Consider the following 20,052-nt stretch of genomic DNA (forward strand, 5'->3'; position numbering starts at 1 on the left):
GCTTGTGATACTGCATTCAGGATATTTGAAATGTTTCATAAGTAGGCTTTTCCTCCACATTAGTTTTAGGGGAAATAATAATAATCAATAACACAGATTCTAAAGATCGAGCAAATAATTGGAAACAGGTTAACATGAGACTGAGAAAGTGTAATGGGCATTGGTTGGAAAGTTTGTTCAACAAGAGTATTTACTATAAAGTGCTGATATAAAAATTACTGTAAATAATAAAATAATATTTTGCAATATCTATAAATAACATTTAGGCACTATTTATAGACTATATTGATGCTAAATTGCCTCATAGGAGAATGAAATATATTTCTGAAACGCAATTGCTGCAAGTACTTGATTTTGAATTATGTGCCATATTGCTTTTCTGTGTCTATGTTGAATAAATTGTCCCTCTGATACGGTTTGTCACTCTCTGAGGAGTTCTCATAGCCATCATCTGTTTGTGTGAGGGATTAATTAAAACTTTTATTACGCAAATAAAGCCATTATATTTTCTGGAGCTGCATGTTCTGTCTGCTTATACAATAGGGAAGCAGCTGAAGAATGAATGAACAAAGAAAAAGTTTGTTGCCTTTATTCTTTTACTGGCAGCTGAATGTTTTTGAAACATTGCTCAGTTCATGCGTTAGTGTCGTTAGAAGGGTAATTAAAATGTCAGGTTACATATTTCACAGAGATGATGATCCTAATTAAAGCAAACAAATGTTGCTGTGAAAGATGTGACTGTGCCATTACTTGAATGCAAATAGTTTAAACTATGTTACTAAAGCATCGCATGGAATGGTGGTCCCACCTTTGCATAACAGTTCAGGAAGCGATGTTAGTTGGACATTGTGAAGGTGAGTTACGTTGTTTTTTTTTAGTTTCCTACACAAATGGTCATTTGTTAATCTTACACCAAAAGATGTTAACCAGGTGCAGTGGGCAAAATCCAAAAGCTGTCCACTTAAATTGCAATGTATGTTCCAGGTTTTTAATTATAACGGAAAAATAAAATCCGTAAGATGAGTGGGTGGGATGAATTACATAGTTGTCAACTTCAATTAGACATCTTCAAATTGATTGATCGGCATTCAGCTAATAAAAAAGTGACCGTATTAAGAATTTAATTAAATTTTAAGAAGAAAGAAAACCATTTTTATCATGAAACTATACACATCATCCTAAAACACTGCACAACCAGTGGATTAAATTTGAAGTGTTGTTACTGTTAGCATATATACATACTTTTATTGATTTATATCAACACACAGATCAGATCAAAATCTCTGCTGATTAGCATTCGCTTTTAATAATCATCACCACCCTTCACATTATCACTGCTGGTTTCTGGGAATCTTTGCAATGGATTTCTTAACAATCACCTAATATTGCTCTAAATTTGGCTAAAATAGTTATGTTTTTATTGAGAGTTACAGTGGAAAGTGTAACAAGTCATGCTTGCTTCCAAAACAATATTTTTAGTTTTGACTAGACCAATTGGATCTGTTGGGCCCAAACCACTCCTGCATTGGTGCAGCACCCTCTCCTACCCCACTTCCCCCCCTCCCTGCCTCCCCTCCTCCCCCCTCTCCCTCCCCCTCGCCTGCTCCCCCTATCTCCCTCCTCGCCCCCTCCCCTCCCACCCTCCTTCACCCTCTCTGCCCCTCCCTCCCCCCTCCCCCTCCCACTTCCCCCCCGCCCCCCTCCCCAAGGGTTGCCTCTCCTGCATTGGTGCAGCACCCTCTCCTCCCCCACTCTCCCCCCACTCCCCCCCAACTCCCCACTCCCCACTCCCCCCTCCCCTTTCCCCCCTCCCCTTTCCCCCCATTCCCCTTCCCCTCTCCTCCCCCTCCCTCCACCCACCTCCTCCCCCCTCCCTCCCCCCTCCCTCCCACTCCCTCCTCCCCTGCCCCCTCCCCTCCTCCCCTGCCCCCTCACCTCCTCCCCCCCCTGCTCCCCCTCCCTCCCCTTCTCCCCACTTCCTCCCCTCCTCCTCCCTCCCTCCCATCCTCCCCCCACCCTCTCCCTCCTCTCCTCCTCTCCCTCCCCCCACTCCCTCCACCCCCCCCCTCCCGGGAGCAACCCGCGGTTGCCGTAGCAACCTGCCTCCCGGCCCGGGCGGCCGCCATTGGCCCACCTCAGGCTCGCGGTTACCAGGTCACGTCCAGGCCCAGGCCCAGGCTGCTTCCCCCGGCACCAGGCCTGGCTCTCCCGCCCGCAAGAGACAGGTGGCCGAGCCCTGCTCAACGGGCCCCAACTGTGCAGGCGCAGGCGCGTTTGTTCTGCGCACGCGCGGATGTGGCGACCATCTTACGTAAGTACCAAATCAATGGAGCCCCAACTGCGCATGCGTGGTTTTTTAAACTTTAAAATGTGAATAACTTTAAAAATATAACACCGATTTCAATGAAACGTCTTCCATAGGACATGGGGAAGACGGTGAGTAAGATTGGCCTAAAACTGTCATGCTATCGTGTACTGTTTTGGCTGTAGTTCAGGAACAAGCGAACAAACAAGAGTTTTAGTATATAGATAACAACACCAACTGGGGTCAGTGAATAAATTCTTTGTCCTATTTAGCATGAAGGCTAGGAAGTCCCATGTTAAGCCTTCGGTTTGTGCTGAATTAGCTCACCTCAGTTACTGTAACAATGAGAGTTGCTGTTGGTCTCAATAGTCCCATGGAATATTCCATTGGAACTGCATACTGTATGTGTCCAAACTATTAAAGGACAGGATACTTTGCTGTCCCCCACCTCCTGCCCCATTTGATGATGGAAATCAATACTATTTTGTGCAAAGACTTTCTTGGTAGCTTTGCCAATGATTTGGGAATTATGTGCACGGAATAGTCACAACAGAGCACTGAAAAACATTTTGGGTGCCAACATCTGAGTAGAGTTCAGTTTTGACAACATTCATTTCCCTGCAGTACTGCAGTGAAATAGGGACAAGGGCCTGGCCAAGTGTTATCCAGTGGTTGTTGGGCATTTGGGAACATTTTTTACACAAACAGGTGGGCATGACTCCATCTGGGCCACTGTGAAGGAGTCTAAAGTATCAATCTAATTTTCCTTTTGTTCCTTTTCTAACATTATCTATTTCCCATAACCTTTCTTCCATACTTTTCCATCACAATTGAAATTTCCAACATGTCCTTGTTGACCAGATGCCCCGTCTAAGCTAGTCTCATTTGCTTGTGTTTGGCCCATAAACATTTCCTATCCAAGGAGGAGTTGGCTGCGCCTAACGGCTGCGGCTCTCTGGCAGTCTGTTGTCTTTTTTTCTTTTTTTTTGTTTGTGTCGGTGTTGGGATGGTTTTTGTTTCTGTTTTTGGCTGTGTATGTGTGGTGGGGGTGTGTGGTGGGGGTGTGGGGTGGGGTGGGGGGGTGGGGCGGGGGGAAACCTTTATTTTATTAGGTCTCTTCCCCGGGGCGCGGCTCGGCTGCGGGCCTTAACATTGCCGGCGCAGCTCGGCTGCGGGACGCTTCAGTGCCCGGTGCGGCTCGGCTGCGGGCCTTAACATTGCCGGCGCAGCTCGGCTGCGGGACGTTTCAGTGCCCGGTGCGGCTCGGCTGCGGGCCTTAACATTGCCGGCGCAGCTCGGCTGCGGGACGTTTCAGTGCCCGGTGCGGCTCGGCTGCGGGCCTTAACATTGCCGGCGCAGCTCGGCCGCGGGACGTTTCAGTGCCCGGTGCGGCTCGGCCGCTGGACTTAACATCGCCCGGTGTGGCCGCGGGACGTTTCAGTGCCCGGTGCGGCTCGGCCGCGGGACGTTTCAGTGCCCGGTGCGGCTTGGCCGCTGGACTTAACATCGCCCGGTGTGGCCGCGGGACGTTTCAGTGCCCGGTGCGGCTCGGCCGCGGGACGTTTCAATGCCCGGTGCGGCTTGGCCGCTGGACTTAACATCACCCGGTGTGGCCGCGGGACGTTTCAGTGCCCGGTGCGGCTTGGCCGCTGGACTTAACATCGTCAGCGCTGTTCGGCCGCGGGACGTTTCAGTGCCCGGTGCGGCTCGGCCGTTGGACTTAACATCGCCCGGTGTGGCCGCGGGACGTTTCGGTGCCCGGGGCGGCTCGGCCGGGGGGCCTTCCATCCCCTTGCGGGGGCTGTGCATGTCGTTTGCCTCGGTAGGGGTCGAGCTGCCTGTCCGTGGGTGCGGGGGGAAGAGAGGGGAAGTTTTGTTGCCTCCATCACAGTGAGGGGGTGTTTGGAGTCACTGTGATGGATGTTTGTGTTGGGGTCGGGTGTCCTGTGTTCTTTTCTTTTTTGCTGTATTTTGTGTGACTGCTGAAATTTCGCTCGGTGTTGTGCCGAGTGACAATAAAGTGTTGTTATGTTGTTATGTTATGTTATGTTATCTGTCCAAGTGTCTTTTAAATGTTGTTATAGTACCTGCCTCTACTACCTTCTGTAGCAGCTCGTTCCATATGCCCACCACCCTCCGAGTGAAAATGTTGCCCCTCAGGTTCCTATTAAATCATGTCCCACTCACCTTAAACCTATGTCCTTACCTTGGGTAAAATCACTGTGCATGCAGTCACCCTGTCTATTTTCCTCATGATGTTATGCAACTCTATAAGATCTCCTCTCAGTCTCCAGCACTCCAAGGAATGAAGTCCTAGCCTGCCCACCTCTCCCCAGAGCTCAACCCCTTGAGTGTTGGCAAAATGCTTGTAATCTTCTCTGTACTCTTTCCAAATTAATGATATCCTTGTTTGGCAGGGTGACCAAAACACAGTATTCCAAATATGGCCTCACTACCATCTTGTGCAACTGGAAAATAACATTCCAGCTTCTCTACTCAATACCCTGAATGATGAAGGCCGATGTATCAAAAGGCATCTTTACCTTTAAGTCAGTAGAACTAAATAGATGGGTCTTTCAAAGATCTAACATGAACATGATGAAACAGATGGGCTTCTTCCTTGCTGTACATTTCTATGATTCTGTAAAAATATACAAAAAACCTTCTTGTTGTTTCATTAGTGAACTGAATAGCTACTGATTTTGTCGAATTTCCAATCTAAAACATACTTGAGTTCAAAGGAAAATTCGCAGATCCGTATTTTCAGTGAGATACAGATGATACATGATTTAAACATCTTTTTCTTTGATTTTTTTTTATCAAACAACAGTGTGGAGAATACAAATATGCCAGGGCAGTTTGAGATCGAGAAAGAGGTGGTGCTGCTTTTAAAGAACATTAAGGCGGATGTCCCCAAGGCCTGAGGGGATCTATCCCAGGTTATTGAGGGCAAGAGAGGAGATTACGGGTGCCTTGACAAGGACCTCTGTGTCTTCTCTTGCCACAGGCAAGGCCAATATTGTTATTTTGTGAAGAACTAAATCTAACTCTCTCTTGAAAACATCCAGTGAATTGGCCTCCACTGTCTTCTGTGGCAGAGAATACCACAGATTCACAGCTCTCTTGGTGAAAATGTTTTCCCTCATCTCAATCCTAAATGGCCTACCCCTTATTCTTAAACTGTGACCCCTGGTTCTGGACTCCCCTAAAATTGGGAACATTTTTCCTGCATCTAGCCTGTCCAATCCCTTAAGAATTTTAACGTTTTTATAAGATCCCTTCTCATCCTTCTAAATTCCAGTGAATACAAGCAGAGTCGATTCATTCTTTCATCATATGTCAGTCCCGCCATCCCGGGAATTAACCTGGTGAATCTACACTGCACTCCCTCAATAGTAATAATGTCCTTCCTCAAATTAGGAGATCAAAATTGCACACAATACTCCAGGAACGGTCTGACCAGGGCCCTGTACAACTGCAGTAGGACCTCCTTGCTTCGAAACTCAAATCCTCTTCAATGAAGGCCAACATGCCATTACCTTTCTTCACTGCCTGCTGTACCTGCATGCTTACTTTCAGTGATTGATGTACAAGCACACCCATGTCTGGTTGCACCTCCCCTTTTCCAAATCTGACACCATTCAGATAATAATTTGCCTTCCTGTTCTTGTCACCAAAGTGGATAACCTCACATTTATCCACATTATACTGCATCTGCCATGCATCTGCCATGCATCTGCCCACTCACCCAACCTATCCAGGTCATCCTGCAGTTTCATAGCATCCTCATCGCAGCCCACACTGCCATCCAGCTTTGTGTCATCCGCAAACTTGGAGATGTCACATTTAATTCCCTCGTCTAAATCATTAATATAGATTGTAAATAAGTGGGGACCCAGCACTGAGCCTTGTGACACCCCACGAGTCACTGCCTGCCATCCTGAAAAGGACCCGTTAATTCCTACTCTTTGCTTCCTGTCTGCCAACCAGTTCTCTATCCATGTCAATACCCTACCCCCAATACCGTGTGCTCTAATTTTGCACACTAATCTCTTGGGTGGGACCTTGTCAAAGGCTTTTTGAAAGTCCACATACACCACATCCATTGGCTCTCCCTTACCCATTCTACTTGTTACATCCTCAAAAAATTCCAGAAGATTGGTCAAACATGATTCCCCCTTCATAAATCCATGCTGACTTTGACCGATCCTGTCACTGCTTTCCAAATGCGCTGCTACAACATATTTAACAATCGACTCAAGCATCTTCCCCACTACCGATGGAGGGCTAACTGGTCTATAATTCCCTGTTTTCTCTCTCCTTTCTTAAAAAGTGGAGTTATATTGGCTACCCTCCAATCCACAGGAACTGATCCAGAGTCGAGAGAACATTCGAAAATGATTACCAATGCATCCACGATTCCTAGGGCCACTTCCTTGAGTACTCTAGGATGCAGACCATCAGGCCCTGGGAATTTATCTGCCTTCAGTCCTAACAGTTTACAAAACAACATTTCCTGGCTAATGTGGATTCCCTTCAGTTCCTCCCTCCCACTAGATCCTCGGTCCCCCAGTATTTCTGGGAGATTGTTTGTGTCTTCCTTAGTGAAGACAGAACCAAAGTACTCGTTTAACTGCTCTGCCATTTCCTTGTTTCCCAATATAAATTCAAATGTCTGTGATTGTAAGGGACCTCCATTTGTCTTCACTAATCTTTTCCTTTTACATATCTGAAGTACTTTTAGAATCCGTTTTTTAATTCCCTGCAAGCTTTCTTTCATGCTCTCTTTTCCCGCCTCTTAATTAACTCCTTTGGCTTCCTCTGTTGAGTTCTAAATTTCTCCCAGTCCTCCAGTTGGCTGCTTCCTCTGGCCAATTTATATGCCTTTTCCTTGGTTTAAACAGTATCCTTGAATTCCCTCATTGGCTACGGTTGAGCTGCCTTCCCTGTTTTATTTTTTCGCCAGAGAGGGATGAACAATTTTGGAGTTCATCCATGCGGTCTTTAATTCTTTCCCATTGCATCTCCACCGTCAACCCTTTAAATATAGTTTGCCAGTCTATCCTAGCCAATTCTTGTCTCATTCCTTCAAAGTCTCCTTTCTTTAAGTTCAGGACCCTAGTGTCTGAATTGACTGTGTCACTCTCCATCCTAATGTAGAATTCCACCATACTATGGTCACTGTTGCCCAAGGGGTTTTGCACAACAAGATCGCTATCTAATCCTTCCTCATTGCACAATGCCCAGTCTAGGATGGCCTGTCCTCTCGTCAGTTCCTATACATATTGGTTTAAAAACCGATTCCAGGAAATCCTCCTCCTCCTCAGCATTGGCACCAATTTGGTTGGCCCAATCTATTGTATATGTAGCTTAAAGCTTTCTCTGGAACATCAGAGGATGAGGGGAGACTTGACAGAAGTATGTAAAATTATGAGAAGTATAGATTGGGTTGACAGTCAGAATCTTTTTCTCAGGGTGGAAATGTCCAACAGTAGAGGGCATAGCCATCATGTGAGAGGGGGAAAGTTTAATGTAGATGTGTGGGGCACGTTTCTCACACAGTAGTGGGTCCTGGAACGCATTGCCTGGGGTGGCAGTGGTATTTCCGAGGCTTTTAGTTAGGCACATGGAAGTGCAGGGAATGGAGGGATGTGGATTACGTACAGGCAGATGAGATTGGTTTAGCTAGACATCATGTTCGGCACAAACATTGTGGGCTGAAAGGCCCATGCCTGTGCTGTGCTATCCTATGTTTTATGTAACTGGAATCCACATAGTTATTATTTTCTTCATCGAAAAGATACAGAAATTGCTTGAAAAATTGCTCTGCTGGTGTCAGAATTCATTGTTCATTGTTCAGTGTTGATGGCCAAAACGATTTGTAAACCACTTTCATTTCCACAAGTTGTCTTTATATTTACAAGATACCTTTGCCAATTATGTTGACAGTTTATTGGTCAATATTTTTTTGTTGCAGTTTGTCTTGTTGTTGCTTCTTCTATTATTTAATTTTGGAAGGAAATGAGTGTCAGCGGTGGAGAATATTTATCCTTTCAAGGACAATGAAAGTATAATTTTTTATCTTGTATTAAAAGCACGCATCAGTCCTATCACCGTCTACAAAACTGTATTCTTTTGCATCTTTTCATCTCCAGATTGCAGATTGATTCCTTCAATAATAATGCAATGAGAAGCACTGGCTATTTTATTCAAGGCTTATGAGGAGCACCATAAATTATATGTATCAGTTGAAATACAAAGCTTGAAGCATCTAACTGCTGAGCATTACATTTCTTTTGCACCTTGTACAATATGGGCATTACTTCCTAACTTAATTATGGTAAAAAAATAGAATTCTAGAATTGTAGTAGGTCTAGTTTGTTTTAGTTTAGTTTTGTCCTTGGTCAGAGTATTGAGTATAGAAGTTGGGAGGTGATGTTGCAGTCATACAAGACATTGGTGAGGCCGCATGTAGAGTATTGTGTTCAGTTCTGGGCACCATGTTATAGGAAAGACGTTGTCAAGCTGGAAATGGTGCAGAGAAGATTTATGAGGACGCTGCCAGGACTCAAGGGGCTGAGCTATCGGAAGACATTATGATAGACGGATTGTTTTCTCTGGAACATCGGAGGATGAGGGAAGTATGTAAAATTATGAGAGGTGGACAGTCAGAATCTTTTTCTCAGGGTGGAAATGTACAACACTAGAGGGCATAGCCATAAGGTGAGAGGGGGAAAGTTTAATGGAGATTTGTGGGGCACGTGTTTCACACAGAGTGGTGGGTTCTGGAATGCATTGCCTGGGGTGGCAGGCTGGGACACTATTACTTGGAGCACAGGAGGATGATGGGTGATCTTATCGAGGTATACAAAATCATGAGAGGAATAGATCAGTAGATGGACAGAGTCCCTTGCCCAGAGTAAGGAGAATCAAGAACCAGATGACATAGGTTTAAGGTTTAAAAATTACTCTGCTATTTAAGGAGGGAGCAAAGCAGAAGAGTGGAAACTATAGGCCAATTAGCCTGACTTCAGTGGTTGGTAAGATTTTAGAGTACATTATAAAGGATGAGGTTTCTAAGTACTTACAAGCATATGATAAAATAGACTGGTCAGCATGGTTTTGTGAAAGGGAGAACTTGTCTGACAAACCTGTTGCAATTTTTTGAGGAAGTAAATAGCAAGAGACAAAAGAGAGTCGGTGGATGTTGTTTACCTAGATTTTCAGAAGGCATTGTGAGGTTGCTAAAGAAGATGAGAGCCCATGGTATCAGAGAGAAGATACTAGTATGGATAGCATGTTGGCTGGGTGGCAGAAGCCAGAGTGGCAATAAAGGTTATTTTCTGGTTGGGTGCCAGTGACTAGCTGTGTTGTACAGGGGTCGGTGCTGGGGCTGCTACTCTTTACATTGGGTCCCGTGTCTGAGGAAGGATGTGCTGGTGTTGGAGAGGTTCCAGAGAAGGTTTGCAAGAATGATCACAGGAACAATTGAGTTAACATATGATGAGGTTTGACAGCACTGGGCATGTACTCTCTGAAGTTTAAAAGGATGGCGGGGGATCTCATTGAAATTTACTGAATAGTGAAAGGCCTGGTAGAGTGAATGCGGAGAGGATGTTTCTACTCGTGGGAGAATCTAGGACCAGAGGCATAGCCCAGGAATAAAAGGATGCACCTTTAGAAAGGAGAGGAGGAGGAATTTCTTTAGTCAGATGGTGGTGAATTTGTGGAATTCATTGCCACAGAAGGCTGTGAAGGCCGTCAATAGATATTTTGAAAGCAGAAATTGATAGATTCTTGATTAGTATGGGTGCCAGGCGTTCTGGGGAGAAGGCAGGAGAATGGGGTGGGGAGCGAAAGATAAATCAACCATGATTGAATGGCAAGGTGGGCTTGATGGGCCAAATGGCTTAATTCTGCTCCTATCACATATTAAATTATGAAGAAGGCTTTCAGCACATTGGCCGTCATCAGTTAGAGTATTGGATATAGAATTTGGGAGGTTATGTTACAGTTTTACAAGGCCACATTTAGAGTGTTGTGTTGAGTTTTGGTCTCTCTGTTACAGGAAATATGTTGTTAAGCTGGAAAGGTTGCAGAGATTTACAAGGGTGTTTCCAGGACTCGAGGGCCTGAGCTGTAGGGAGAGGTTGAGAAGACTCGTACGTTATTCCTTAGAGTGCAGGAGGTTGAGGGATAAGCATATGGAGGGGTACAAGATCATGACAAGAATAGATACGGTAAACATACAGTCTTTTACTCAGAGTAGGGGAATCAAGAATCAGAGGACATAAGTTTAAATTGAGTTAGGAAAGATTTAGTGGGAACCTGATGGACACGAAGGGTGGTGGGTATATGGAACGAACTGCCAGAGAGGTAGTTGAGGCAGGTACTATCACAACATTTAAAAGATATTTGGACAGGTACATGGATAGGATAGGTTTAGAAGGATATGATCCATGTTGATCGTGGTGGGCAAGTTGGGACCAATGGGTCTGTTTCCACACTGAATGACTCTGTGTCTAGAGGAACCTGAATTATACTAGGTTAGTAGTAGTTCATCTGTAATCCATCTTCAAAATGGAATGAATTGTTAGACTGTTGAGAAAATTATACTCCTGACACTCAGATGTGGGGGAAAAATAACTTCAGAAGGGCATGAATACTTGTTAAATTACATTAGCGTAGAAATTCCAAAACAACTGTAAATGCTGGAAATCTGACATTAAAAAAAATTGGAAATACTCTGCAGGACAATCTGCATCTGTAGAAAGAAAAACAGAGTTATTATTTCAGTTCTCTTGTGCTGCTAATGGAACAGAACTACAGTAAAGTATTTCCAGAGGAAATGAGAATTCTTGGTGGTAATGTCAATATAAACAAATCAAAACTGTACTGTCAGTTTTCTTATTTGCAATGCTCGAGCTATCAATGAACTTTCAAGTCATTGCATTACAGTATAAAGCAAGGGCATACATTTTAAACGACAACCATGACCCATGGACAAAAATAAGTTGCCACGAAGCCTAAAGACAGCAGCTTAAGCTCCATCTTCATTCTAAGCACAGTACAAGTTAGCTACAATCAATGTGAAAGGGTTTTACCTACTGCATGAGCAACACATATGCCGTGTTTGTTATTTTAATTAAATTTAACAAAGTCATGGCTTTCTGAACATTTCATTTTTAAAAAATTTGCTTTACAAATTAAGATTTACTGAGCCAGAAAGTTAGTTTTAACATATGCTTTGATTATGCAACATGGCACAAAGTGAAATATTATGGAGGTACAGCTCATGATTAAAGAGAGGGAGTCTCACCATAATTTTGCTTTTGCATTGCTCAGCTCAGCTGTTACCTCCTTGTCCCAATGATATCACTATTTAATATCTTTAAATGCAATGAAAATGTATAGAATAAAATTGTTCTGTTTAACTTTTCAAAGACACGTTGATACTCCAGCTTTCTTTTATTGGAAGTTTCTCTTCCAAATGTCTGAGATCTACAATTTGAATTGCATTAGTTAGTTGCATGTGATGTCATGCACATCTGCAATTTAATCCTCGGGTTTGTTAAATCCAACAGCCGTAATTAATATACTTACTGTAAATCATTACCTATATAATAGAATTGCAGAATGCTTATCAAAGCATACCAAGTAGGAAAATGTTGTGAATCGGAGAAAAGGAAGACCCAATTAAAGCAATATATTTTTAACAGGTTGTTGAAGATTGTGAAAGCAGCATCTTGAATAATTAGCTTGGGAAGGGAACAATGGAAAAGCAATGGCATATTAATTGAAAATGAGCTTCCAACTGTACTTTGGGAAGCAGATCTCAAACCAGTGAAAGATGGTGAATTGGATAGAAGATCGGTTAATCACATACAATCATGGTATGGCTAATACACAGAAGGAGGACATTGCATCGACGAGACTAAGCGCAGAGTGGGCAACCGTTTTGTTGAACACCTACACTCAGGCGATCTCCCAGTTGCCAAACATTTTAGCTCGAATCACAAGGATTCTGCATTGTCTGATCCTATAATCAATCATTGCTAAGGACAGAATTTTATTCCTTATCAGCAGAGCTAACCCACCCCCTCTGCCCAACTTTTCAAAAGTCTATGTAGAATGGTGGTGGAAACCAGCAGCAAAATCAATTCTTAAGGTGGAAGTATGACAGGCAATTGTAGCACAGGTCGACGTGATATCCCAGAAAAGTTAAACAGAGCTAAACAGAAAGCCAGATTTTCTATCGGTGCATTTAGTATGAAAAGACATTCAGGGAAACTGATGGAGTTGCCACCAAAAACATTTGAAGGTCAAAAAAGAAGTATACATTATTTAAGAGAAAACCATCAATCCAGCATTGAAAGGAGCTCTTCCTGGCACTGGATGACTCAACAATTTAGTAGTTCGTTATTTACCCTCAAGGTCTGTATTCAGCTTAGTTTAAGATGAATCACTCTTCCCCAAGATGGATGTCGTGGTCCAATGTAAAATGACTGTGCACTGTTGCTCCTGCTTCTGAGTGGATACATTTCTACCGTGTAATCATTCTCAGGCCCTTCAAGAGATGCTTAAAATACATGTAAGAAATTTAATAAGCTCATTGTGAAAGTTTCTGCATATATTTTTTGAATTCATTGAATACTGCACAACAAAGCAATCAATTAATCCCTGTATATAGGTAGTTCACTTAAGATGCATTCACAGAAATTCATATGCATTCTTTGGTAAAGGAATCAGTCCTCAAAGGGCTTATTCTAGTTTTATTTCTAATGTGTTGCTGACAGTGCTGCTGTGTGACAAGAGCATAATCGAGGGCTCAGTCCTCTGCGAGTTTTCCTGCAGCAATGAAACAGCTAAAATTATCTCAATTCCTAATAAATTGAGGGAGTCATTGATGACATCCATGAGAGCAGGTGTCAGGTAATTTGGGGCAAGTGTAATGGCCATTCAGTGCTGAGATGCAGCCGTTGAACTGCTTCTGACTGGCATGGGGAGTGTGGGCCATTGAGTGGGAATGGCGGCAGCAGCTGCTCCATGTGTTGACAGCCTACCCAGATGTTCTCTGTCGCCACCTGTTGGATGTTTTCAAAACTGTCGTCTCCCCCTGTTTGAATGGCTATACAATTCTCCCTGGGCCAGACAATTCTGCTATGGTAACAAGCTCAACAATGATCACTGGCGATCTCTTCACATTGCCCTGCACTGATCCAAATGGTGTGGAGATCACCATTTCATTTCATTGCATAATAATATGAAGGGCAGTTTGAGATTAATAAGGCGGAAATGTTGGCGGTCTTAAATAGCATCAAAGTGGGTAAATCCCCAGGACCTGACTGGATTCATCCTGGGTTATTGACAGAGGCAAGAGGAGATTGCAGGAGCCTTCCCAAAGATCTTTGCATCTTCTGTAGTCACGGATGAGGTCCTGCAGGAGTGGAGAGTAGCTAATATTATTCCTTTACTTAACAAGGGAAGTAGAGAGAATTAAGGGAATTATAGGCTGGTGAGTCCCATGTCAGTGGTAGGGAAACTATTGGAGTAGATTACTCCCATTTGAAATGAGTTAACTAGGGACAGTCAGCATAGCTTTGTACATGGCAGGTGGCATCTTATTAATGCGATTGAGTTTTTTGAGGAGGTGATGAAGGTGATCGATGAGAGTAGGATGGTGGATTTTACCGACATGGATTTTAGCAAGACATTTGATGAAGTCCCCCATGGTAGGCTGATCCAGAAGATTAAGATGCATGGGATTGATAATGACTTGGATTCGAAACAGGTTTGCCAGAATGATGCCTGAATTAGGGGGTATTGGCTGCAGGGACAGGTTGGACAGACTTAGATTGTTTACTCTGGAATGGCGGAGGTTACAGGGAGACCTGATAAAAGTATGTAAAATTATGAGAGACGTACATAGGGGAGACAGAATCATTTTCCCAGGCTGGAAAAATTAATTACTATAGGGCATAGCTTTGAGATGAGAGGGGCAAAGTTGAAAGGAGATGCATGGGGCAAGTTTTATTACACTGAGGGTGGTGTCAAAGTAGAGCGAGTAATCACACTAGGTTCCTGCTACAGCACGCATAGTCCAAGCAGTGGGTTTTTCAAGGTACAAGTTCAAGACTCCAGGACAAAGCGTGCGAGAAAGGAATTGGCACTCTGTCAGGTAGTGCTAAGTATGTGTAAATCTTTATTAACTATTTTTCAGTTGTTTAAATAAGGTCATTTTTTCATTGGAATATCAGCATAGATTATGTGATTGTGGTCATGGAGAGGTCCTGATTTATAGAGAACTCTGCTTTAAGATTAAATAAACTCAATCAACTAGATTTTGCAGGGGACTTACAAAGGTTGGAGACCCGGGTTTGATCCTGGAGTTTGTACGTTCATCCCTGTGATTGTGTGGTTTTCTCTGTGTGCTCCGGCTTCCTTCCACATTCCACATTCCAAAGACGTACAGGATGGTAGGTTAATTGGCAGTGGTAAAAATTGTAAATTGACTCCAGTCTGTAGGATAGTGCTAGCATATGGGGTTCGCTGGTCGGCGTGGACTCGGTATGCCAAAGGGCCTGTTTCCGCGCTGTCTCTAAACTCTAAACTTGCTATCATTTGCAAAGTTACAGTGGTAATAGTGTGCTACATGTTAAATTACTTTTATAACTTATTTCAGTCATCATTTTAGCTTGAACTGTGTCCTGTTTTCTGCATAATGTCATAACTTTACAAATAGCTTCAACTTTGATCATATATATCGACACTTATGTGGAGAAATTTGATCAGTGAAAGCTAAGCAAAAGGTGGATAGTTCAAGGGCTGACATTAGAAATAAGTAAATTCCTGTTCAGTGAATGTGCTTGCAATCATTGCTGCCCGTGAAGACTATAAAGTTCAATTCAGTTTAATAACTATGTTTACTTTTTCTTCTAGGCCTTTGTAAATAAACTTGATGAATTGATTTGTTGGTTGTTTGAAGCAATGGAAACAACAGAAAACTGGACACCTCCAAAATCTGACATAAGCAGTCTAAAACTTTACCTGGAAACACATCTGGTATGGCATAAATTTCCAAGTGGTTATTTTCATAAAGTTCATATTCATAAGTGATAGGAGCACAATTAGGCCATTCAGCCCTTCAATTCTACTCTGACATTCAATCATGGCTGATCCATCTTTCCCATTCTCCTGCCTTCCCATAACCCCTGACACCTGTCCTAATCAAGAATCTATCGATCTCTGCCTTAAATATATACATTGAGTTGGCCTCCACAGTCATCTGTGGCGATGGATTCCACAGATTCACCACCTTCTGACTAAAGAAATTCCTACTCATCTCCTTCCTAAAGGAATGTCCTTTCATTCTGAGGCCATGACCTTTGGTCCTATGCTCTCCCACTAGTGGAAACATTTTGATAGAATGTAGTAAAGAAAACTATAAAGCATGTTTGAAATTTAATTCTATGGCTTCACAATTTGTTGTACTTTAATACTCGTTTATGTAAACAATCTTTATAACCTAATTTTGGCTCAAACTTGTATCTGCTTTACATAAATGAATGTTTATTTATTAACTTATTTAACTAATTGTTAATTTATTTAACAACTATTTTCTCCATATTAGATGGAGAATTTCTATTCAGTTTATTTTTAAAAATTGGAATAAAAAAGTTAGCAAAGGAATAGTGATGATGAGAGTACCGTCATAAAATAACATCTTGTTCACTAATCTGCATCGGGGAGGGATTTCATTTGTCTTTACCCAGTCAGTATGTGACCACAGGCCTACAAATGTGAATGACCCTAATGGTTCTCTGAACCTCATTGGATCTGGGAGTTCCCAAATGCCTTTATTAAACATTAGATTGGCTGTGACTGGAATTTCATGTCCTGTTCCAGTCAACACACATTAAGATGTGAAGTTTCAAGAGAGAAAGTGCAGGGAAGACTTACTGTGTTGGGACTGCTGCTGTTTATGATATATATAAATGACTTGGACAGAAACGTAGGTTAGAAGTTTGCAGATGACATTAAGATTGTTGGGGTCGTGTACCATGAGGAAGGCTGTCAAAGTATACAGCAGGATATAGATCAGTTCCGGAAATGGGTGGAGAAATTGCAGATGGAGCAAGTGAAGTCAAAAGGAAGGGGCAAATATACAATCAATTAATGCATGACCTTTCACAGCATTGATGGACAGAGGGAAAGACATAAAATGCTGGAGTAACTCAGCGGGTTAGACAGCATCTCTGGATAAAAGGAATAGGTGATGTTTCGGGTCGAGACCCTTCTTCAGACTGAGTGTCAGGGAAGAGGGAAACCAGAGGTATGAAATGGTAATGAACAAATCAGAGCCGGCACCGATGACCAAGGATCCCACAACAGTCCATTGTTGACTGCGGGGGAGGTGATAATGAGGGGACATGAACAGTAAAACTAGCAAGACAACTAGGGTGGGGAAGGGACAGAGAGAGAGAGAATGGAAAGATTAATTGAAATTAGAGAAATCAAACCGCTGGGTTGTAAACTGCCCAAACAAAATATGAGGTGCTGTTCCTTCAATTTGCACATGGCTTCCCTCCGACAGCAGAGGAGGCCCAGGACAGAAACATCAGTATGGGAATGGCAAGGGAAGATAAAATGTTTTGGCAACCGGAAGATGGCGTAGGCCAAGGCGGACTGAGTATAGGTATTTAGCACTACGATCGTTTAGTTTGTGTTTGGACACGCCGATATGTAGAAGTCCACACGGAGAACAACGGATACAGTACATGAGGTTGGAGGAGGTGCAAGTGAACCACTGCCTCACCTGATGGGACCGTCGGGCTCACTGGATGAAGTCGAGGGAGGAGGTATAGGGACAGGTGCATCTTCTGCGGTTGCAGGGGAAAGTACCTCGGGGAGGGGGTAGTTTGGGTGGGAAGGGATGAGTGAAACAGGGAGTTGTGGAGGGAACGGTCTCTGTAGAAAGCAGAAAAGGGTGGAGATAGAAAGATTTAACTAGTGGTGGGATCCTGTTGGAGGAGGCAAAAATGTCGGAGGATTATGTGCAGATTGCAACGGCTGATGGGATGAAAGGTGAGGAATAGGATGACAGGAGGGAGTGGGAGCAAGACAGAGCTACAGGATACTGAGACACATGTGAGGGCCTCATTTATGATAGACAAGGGGAACCCCCGTTCCCTAAAGAATGAGGATATCTCGGATGTCCTGGTATTGAAACACCTCATCTTCTGTGCAGATGCGACAGAGACAGAGTAATTGGGAGTCGGGGATAGAGTCGATTATCTCTGGAATTCCAGAGATTGTAGGAAGTATGATTGAAGTAAATACAATTATGAGAGGCATAGATCCGGTACCCAATCAGAATATTGTTCCCAAGATGGAAAAATAAAGTACTAGAGGGCACAATGTTAAGGTGAGAGGAACAAAGTGTCGAGGAGATGTGTGAGACTCACTGTCAGAGGTGTGGTTGAAGCAGATACGTTGGTGGCATTTGAAAGTCTTTTAGACAGCCATATGATATACATGGAATGGAGGGTAATAGGTAATAGGTAAGTGATGGTCTTACATACGTAAGTATGTTTGGCGCCGACATTAACAAAGAACATAGAACAGTATAGCATAGGAACAAGCCCTTTGCCCCATAATGTTTGTGCCAAACATGATGCCTGGTTAAATCATTCTCTTCTGCGTATCCCTCCATTTCCTGCACTTCCATGTACCTACCTAAAAGCCTCTTAAATTCATCTGCCTCCACCAAAATCCTGGGAACATGTTCCTGTCTGTCCATCCTTTGAGACTTACTTATAATCTCCATTTTCTCATCAGTCCTTCCATTTGCTGACTTTGCTCTGATTCCCACCCCCTGCCATTCTAGTTTACACTCTCCTGAGTAGCACTAGCAAACCTCCCTGCAAGGATGTTAGTGCCTCTCCAATTCAGGTGCAACCCATCCCTCGTGTACAGGTCACCTCTGCCACACATTGTGGGCTGAAGGCCCTGATTTTGTGCCGTACAGTTCTATGTTCTAAAATGGTTCCAGTAATGAAGGATTTCAGCTTTTTGGTTTGAATACAGAAGATGGAGTTGATATCCTTGGAACAAAGGAAATTGGGAAAAGATAGACACAAAAAGCTGGAGTAACTCAGCGGGACAGGCAACATCGCTGGAGAGAAGGAATGGGTGACGTTTCGGGTCGAGACCTGAAAAGATTTGATAGCCATATATACAAGATCATGAAGTGTTTAGATAGGGCAGATAGAGAGAGAGAGAGATGGGATGAGAACTAAGAGGGCATATATTCAAATTTATAGGCGAAAGATATAGAGAATATGAGCATTTCGTGGTTATGTTTAAAAATTCACTGCCTGCCAGAGACAAACATAGCTTTCATTGATTGGGCACCTGATGGGTGAAGTGGCCCATTTCAGTGTAGTAATGGTTCTAACATTCTTTGATAATTACCATTTATCGATGACCAATATTTGCTCGTTTTAACAAGGATGTCCATATTCCACCCAGAAATTAAAAAAATAAAGTAATGACATCCTTGCAAATGCTAGTGTTATTATAAATAGCTCCCAAAATTTCAGTAAATACACAGATATAATTTAATGAATGTACCTTATTGTGCAATATGTTTATTGTAAGATGGGTCCTTCTAGAATTCATTCCGTGAGTACTTACATGATACATATGACCAAAAGTACATTTATCTCACTCATTCCCCAAGGGAGACTTAAGTTTCCTGTTATGTAAAATCTCTTTTCCAGTCCTAATCTTTATCTTTGGCTTCTTACACTGTTCAAGCAATACCTGAAGGAAGAGGATTTCATAATATCACTTAGCATATTATAACCTTAAGGAAATTGAGTTCAGCAATTTCAGCTAACCAGCCTTTCCAACTTGCTAGTTCTGATAAAAAGCCATGGAACCTGGAGCACCGACTCTGTTTTCCGTTTTCTCGGTCCACAAATGGTGCATGACTGAGTGAATATTTACAGTATTCCCTGTTTTTATTTCACATTTCCATCACCTGCAATTTTTTGATTACATTGTTCCATATTTTTTCCTTTTTCCCTTCTTTTAATTATTCAACTTCTATTTACACAGATAACTTGTGCAGATGGCACCATTGTCACTTCTGTCATTTAGTCTCCCTTTGGTCTCCCCTTGTTTTCTCAATTTTTCAATTCCAATGAAATACCAGATAACTCTGTTTCTGCAGATGCTGCTTGATGCGTTGAATGTTTCAGACATTTTCTGTTTCTATTCCATAATCACTTCCAGGTCTATGCTGCCATCATTTGGGATCAGCTTTAGATTGCCTCAGAAGTATTCATTTTGATTATCATTCTGTCCGTGTGGAAAGATTAGACAACTTGAATAAGAATGACAGGGGTGTTGGAGCAGTTTGCTTCACCATCTGTTTGATTATAGAATGGTGGTGGTATTCAGTGCAATTTAGAAAAGAAGAATATGAGTAAAAGATTAGAAAAAAAATTAAGAATTGATATAAACACAGGACAGATTAAAGGCAAGATTCTGAAATAAGAAAACCAAAATTTGCAGGGATTCCTCATCTATTTTAATTACTGGATTTCAATTACTATTCAGGACTAGGCTTAGTCAGAGTTGTACAGCAAGGAAACAGGCCTTGTCAACCCAACTTGTCCAAGCCGACCAAGGTATCACATCGAAGCTAGTCCCACTTGCCCGTGTGTCCCAGATCCCTCTAA

The 20,052-nt window shown here is 42.8% G+C and overlaps 1 protein-coding gene across 2 annotated transcripts in view; it reads left to right on the plus strand.

Annotated features, from left to right (window-relative positions):
• Positions 1-20,052, plus strand: part of akap6 (A kinase (PRKA) anchor protein 6) — a 291,928-nt gene that overhangs the window by 97,548 nt on the left and 174,328 nt on the right. For both annotated transcript variants that reach the window (XM_078406526.1, XM_078406527.1), the window contains exon 7: positions 15,245-15,367. In XM_078406526.1, the coding sequence (XP_078262652.1) occupies positions 15,245-15,367 (123 nt within the window). The remainder of the gene's footprint in view (positions 1-15,244; positions 15,368-20,052) is intronic.

This window comes from Rhinoraja longicauda, chromosome 10, assembly GCF_053455715.1.
Source record: "Rhinoraja longicauda isolate Sanriku21f chromosome 10, sRhiLon1.1, whole genome shotgun sequence".
NCBI classification, from domain to species: Eukaryota; Metazoa; Chordata; class Chondrichthyes; order Rajiformes; family Arhynchobatidae; genus Rhinoraja; species Rhinoraja longicauda.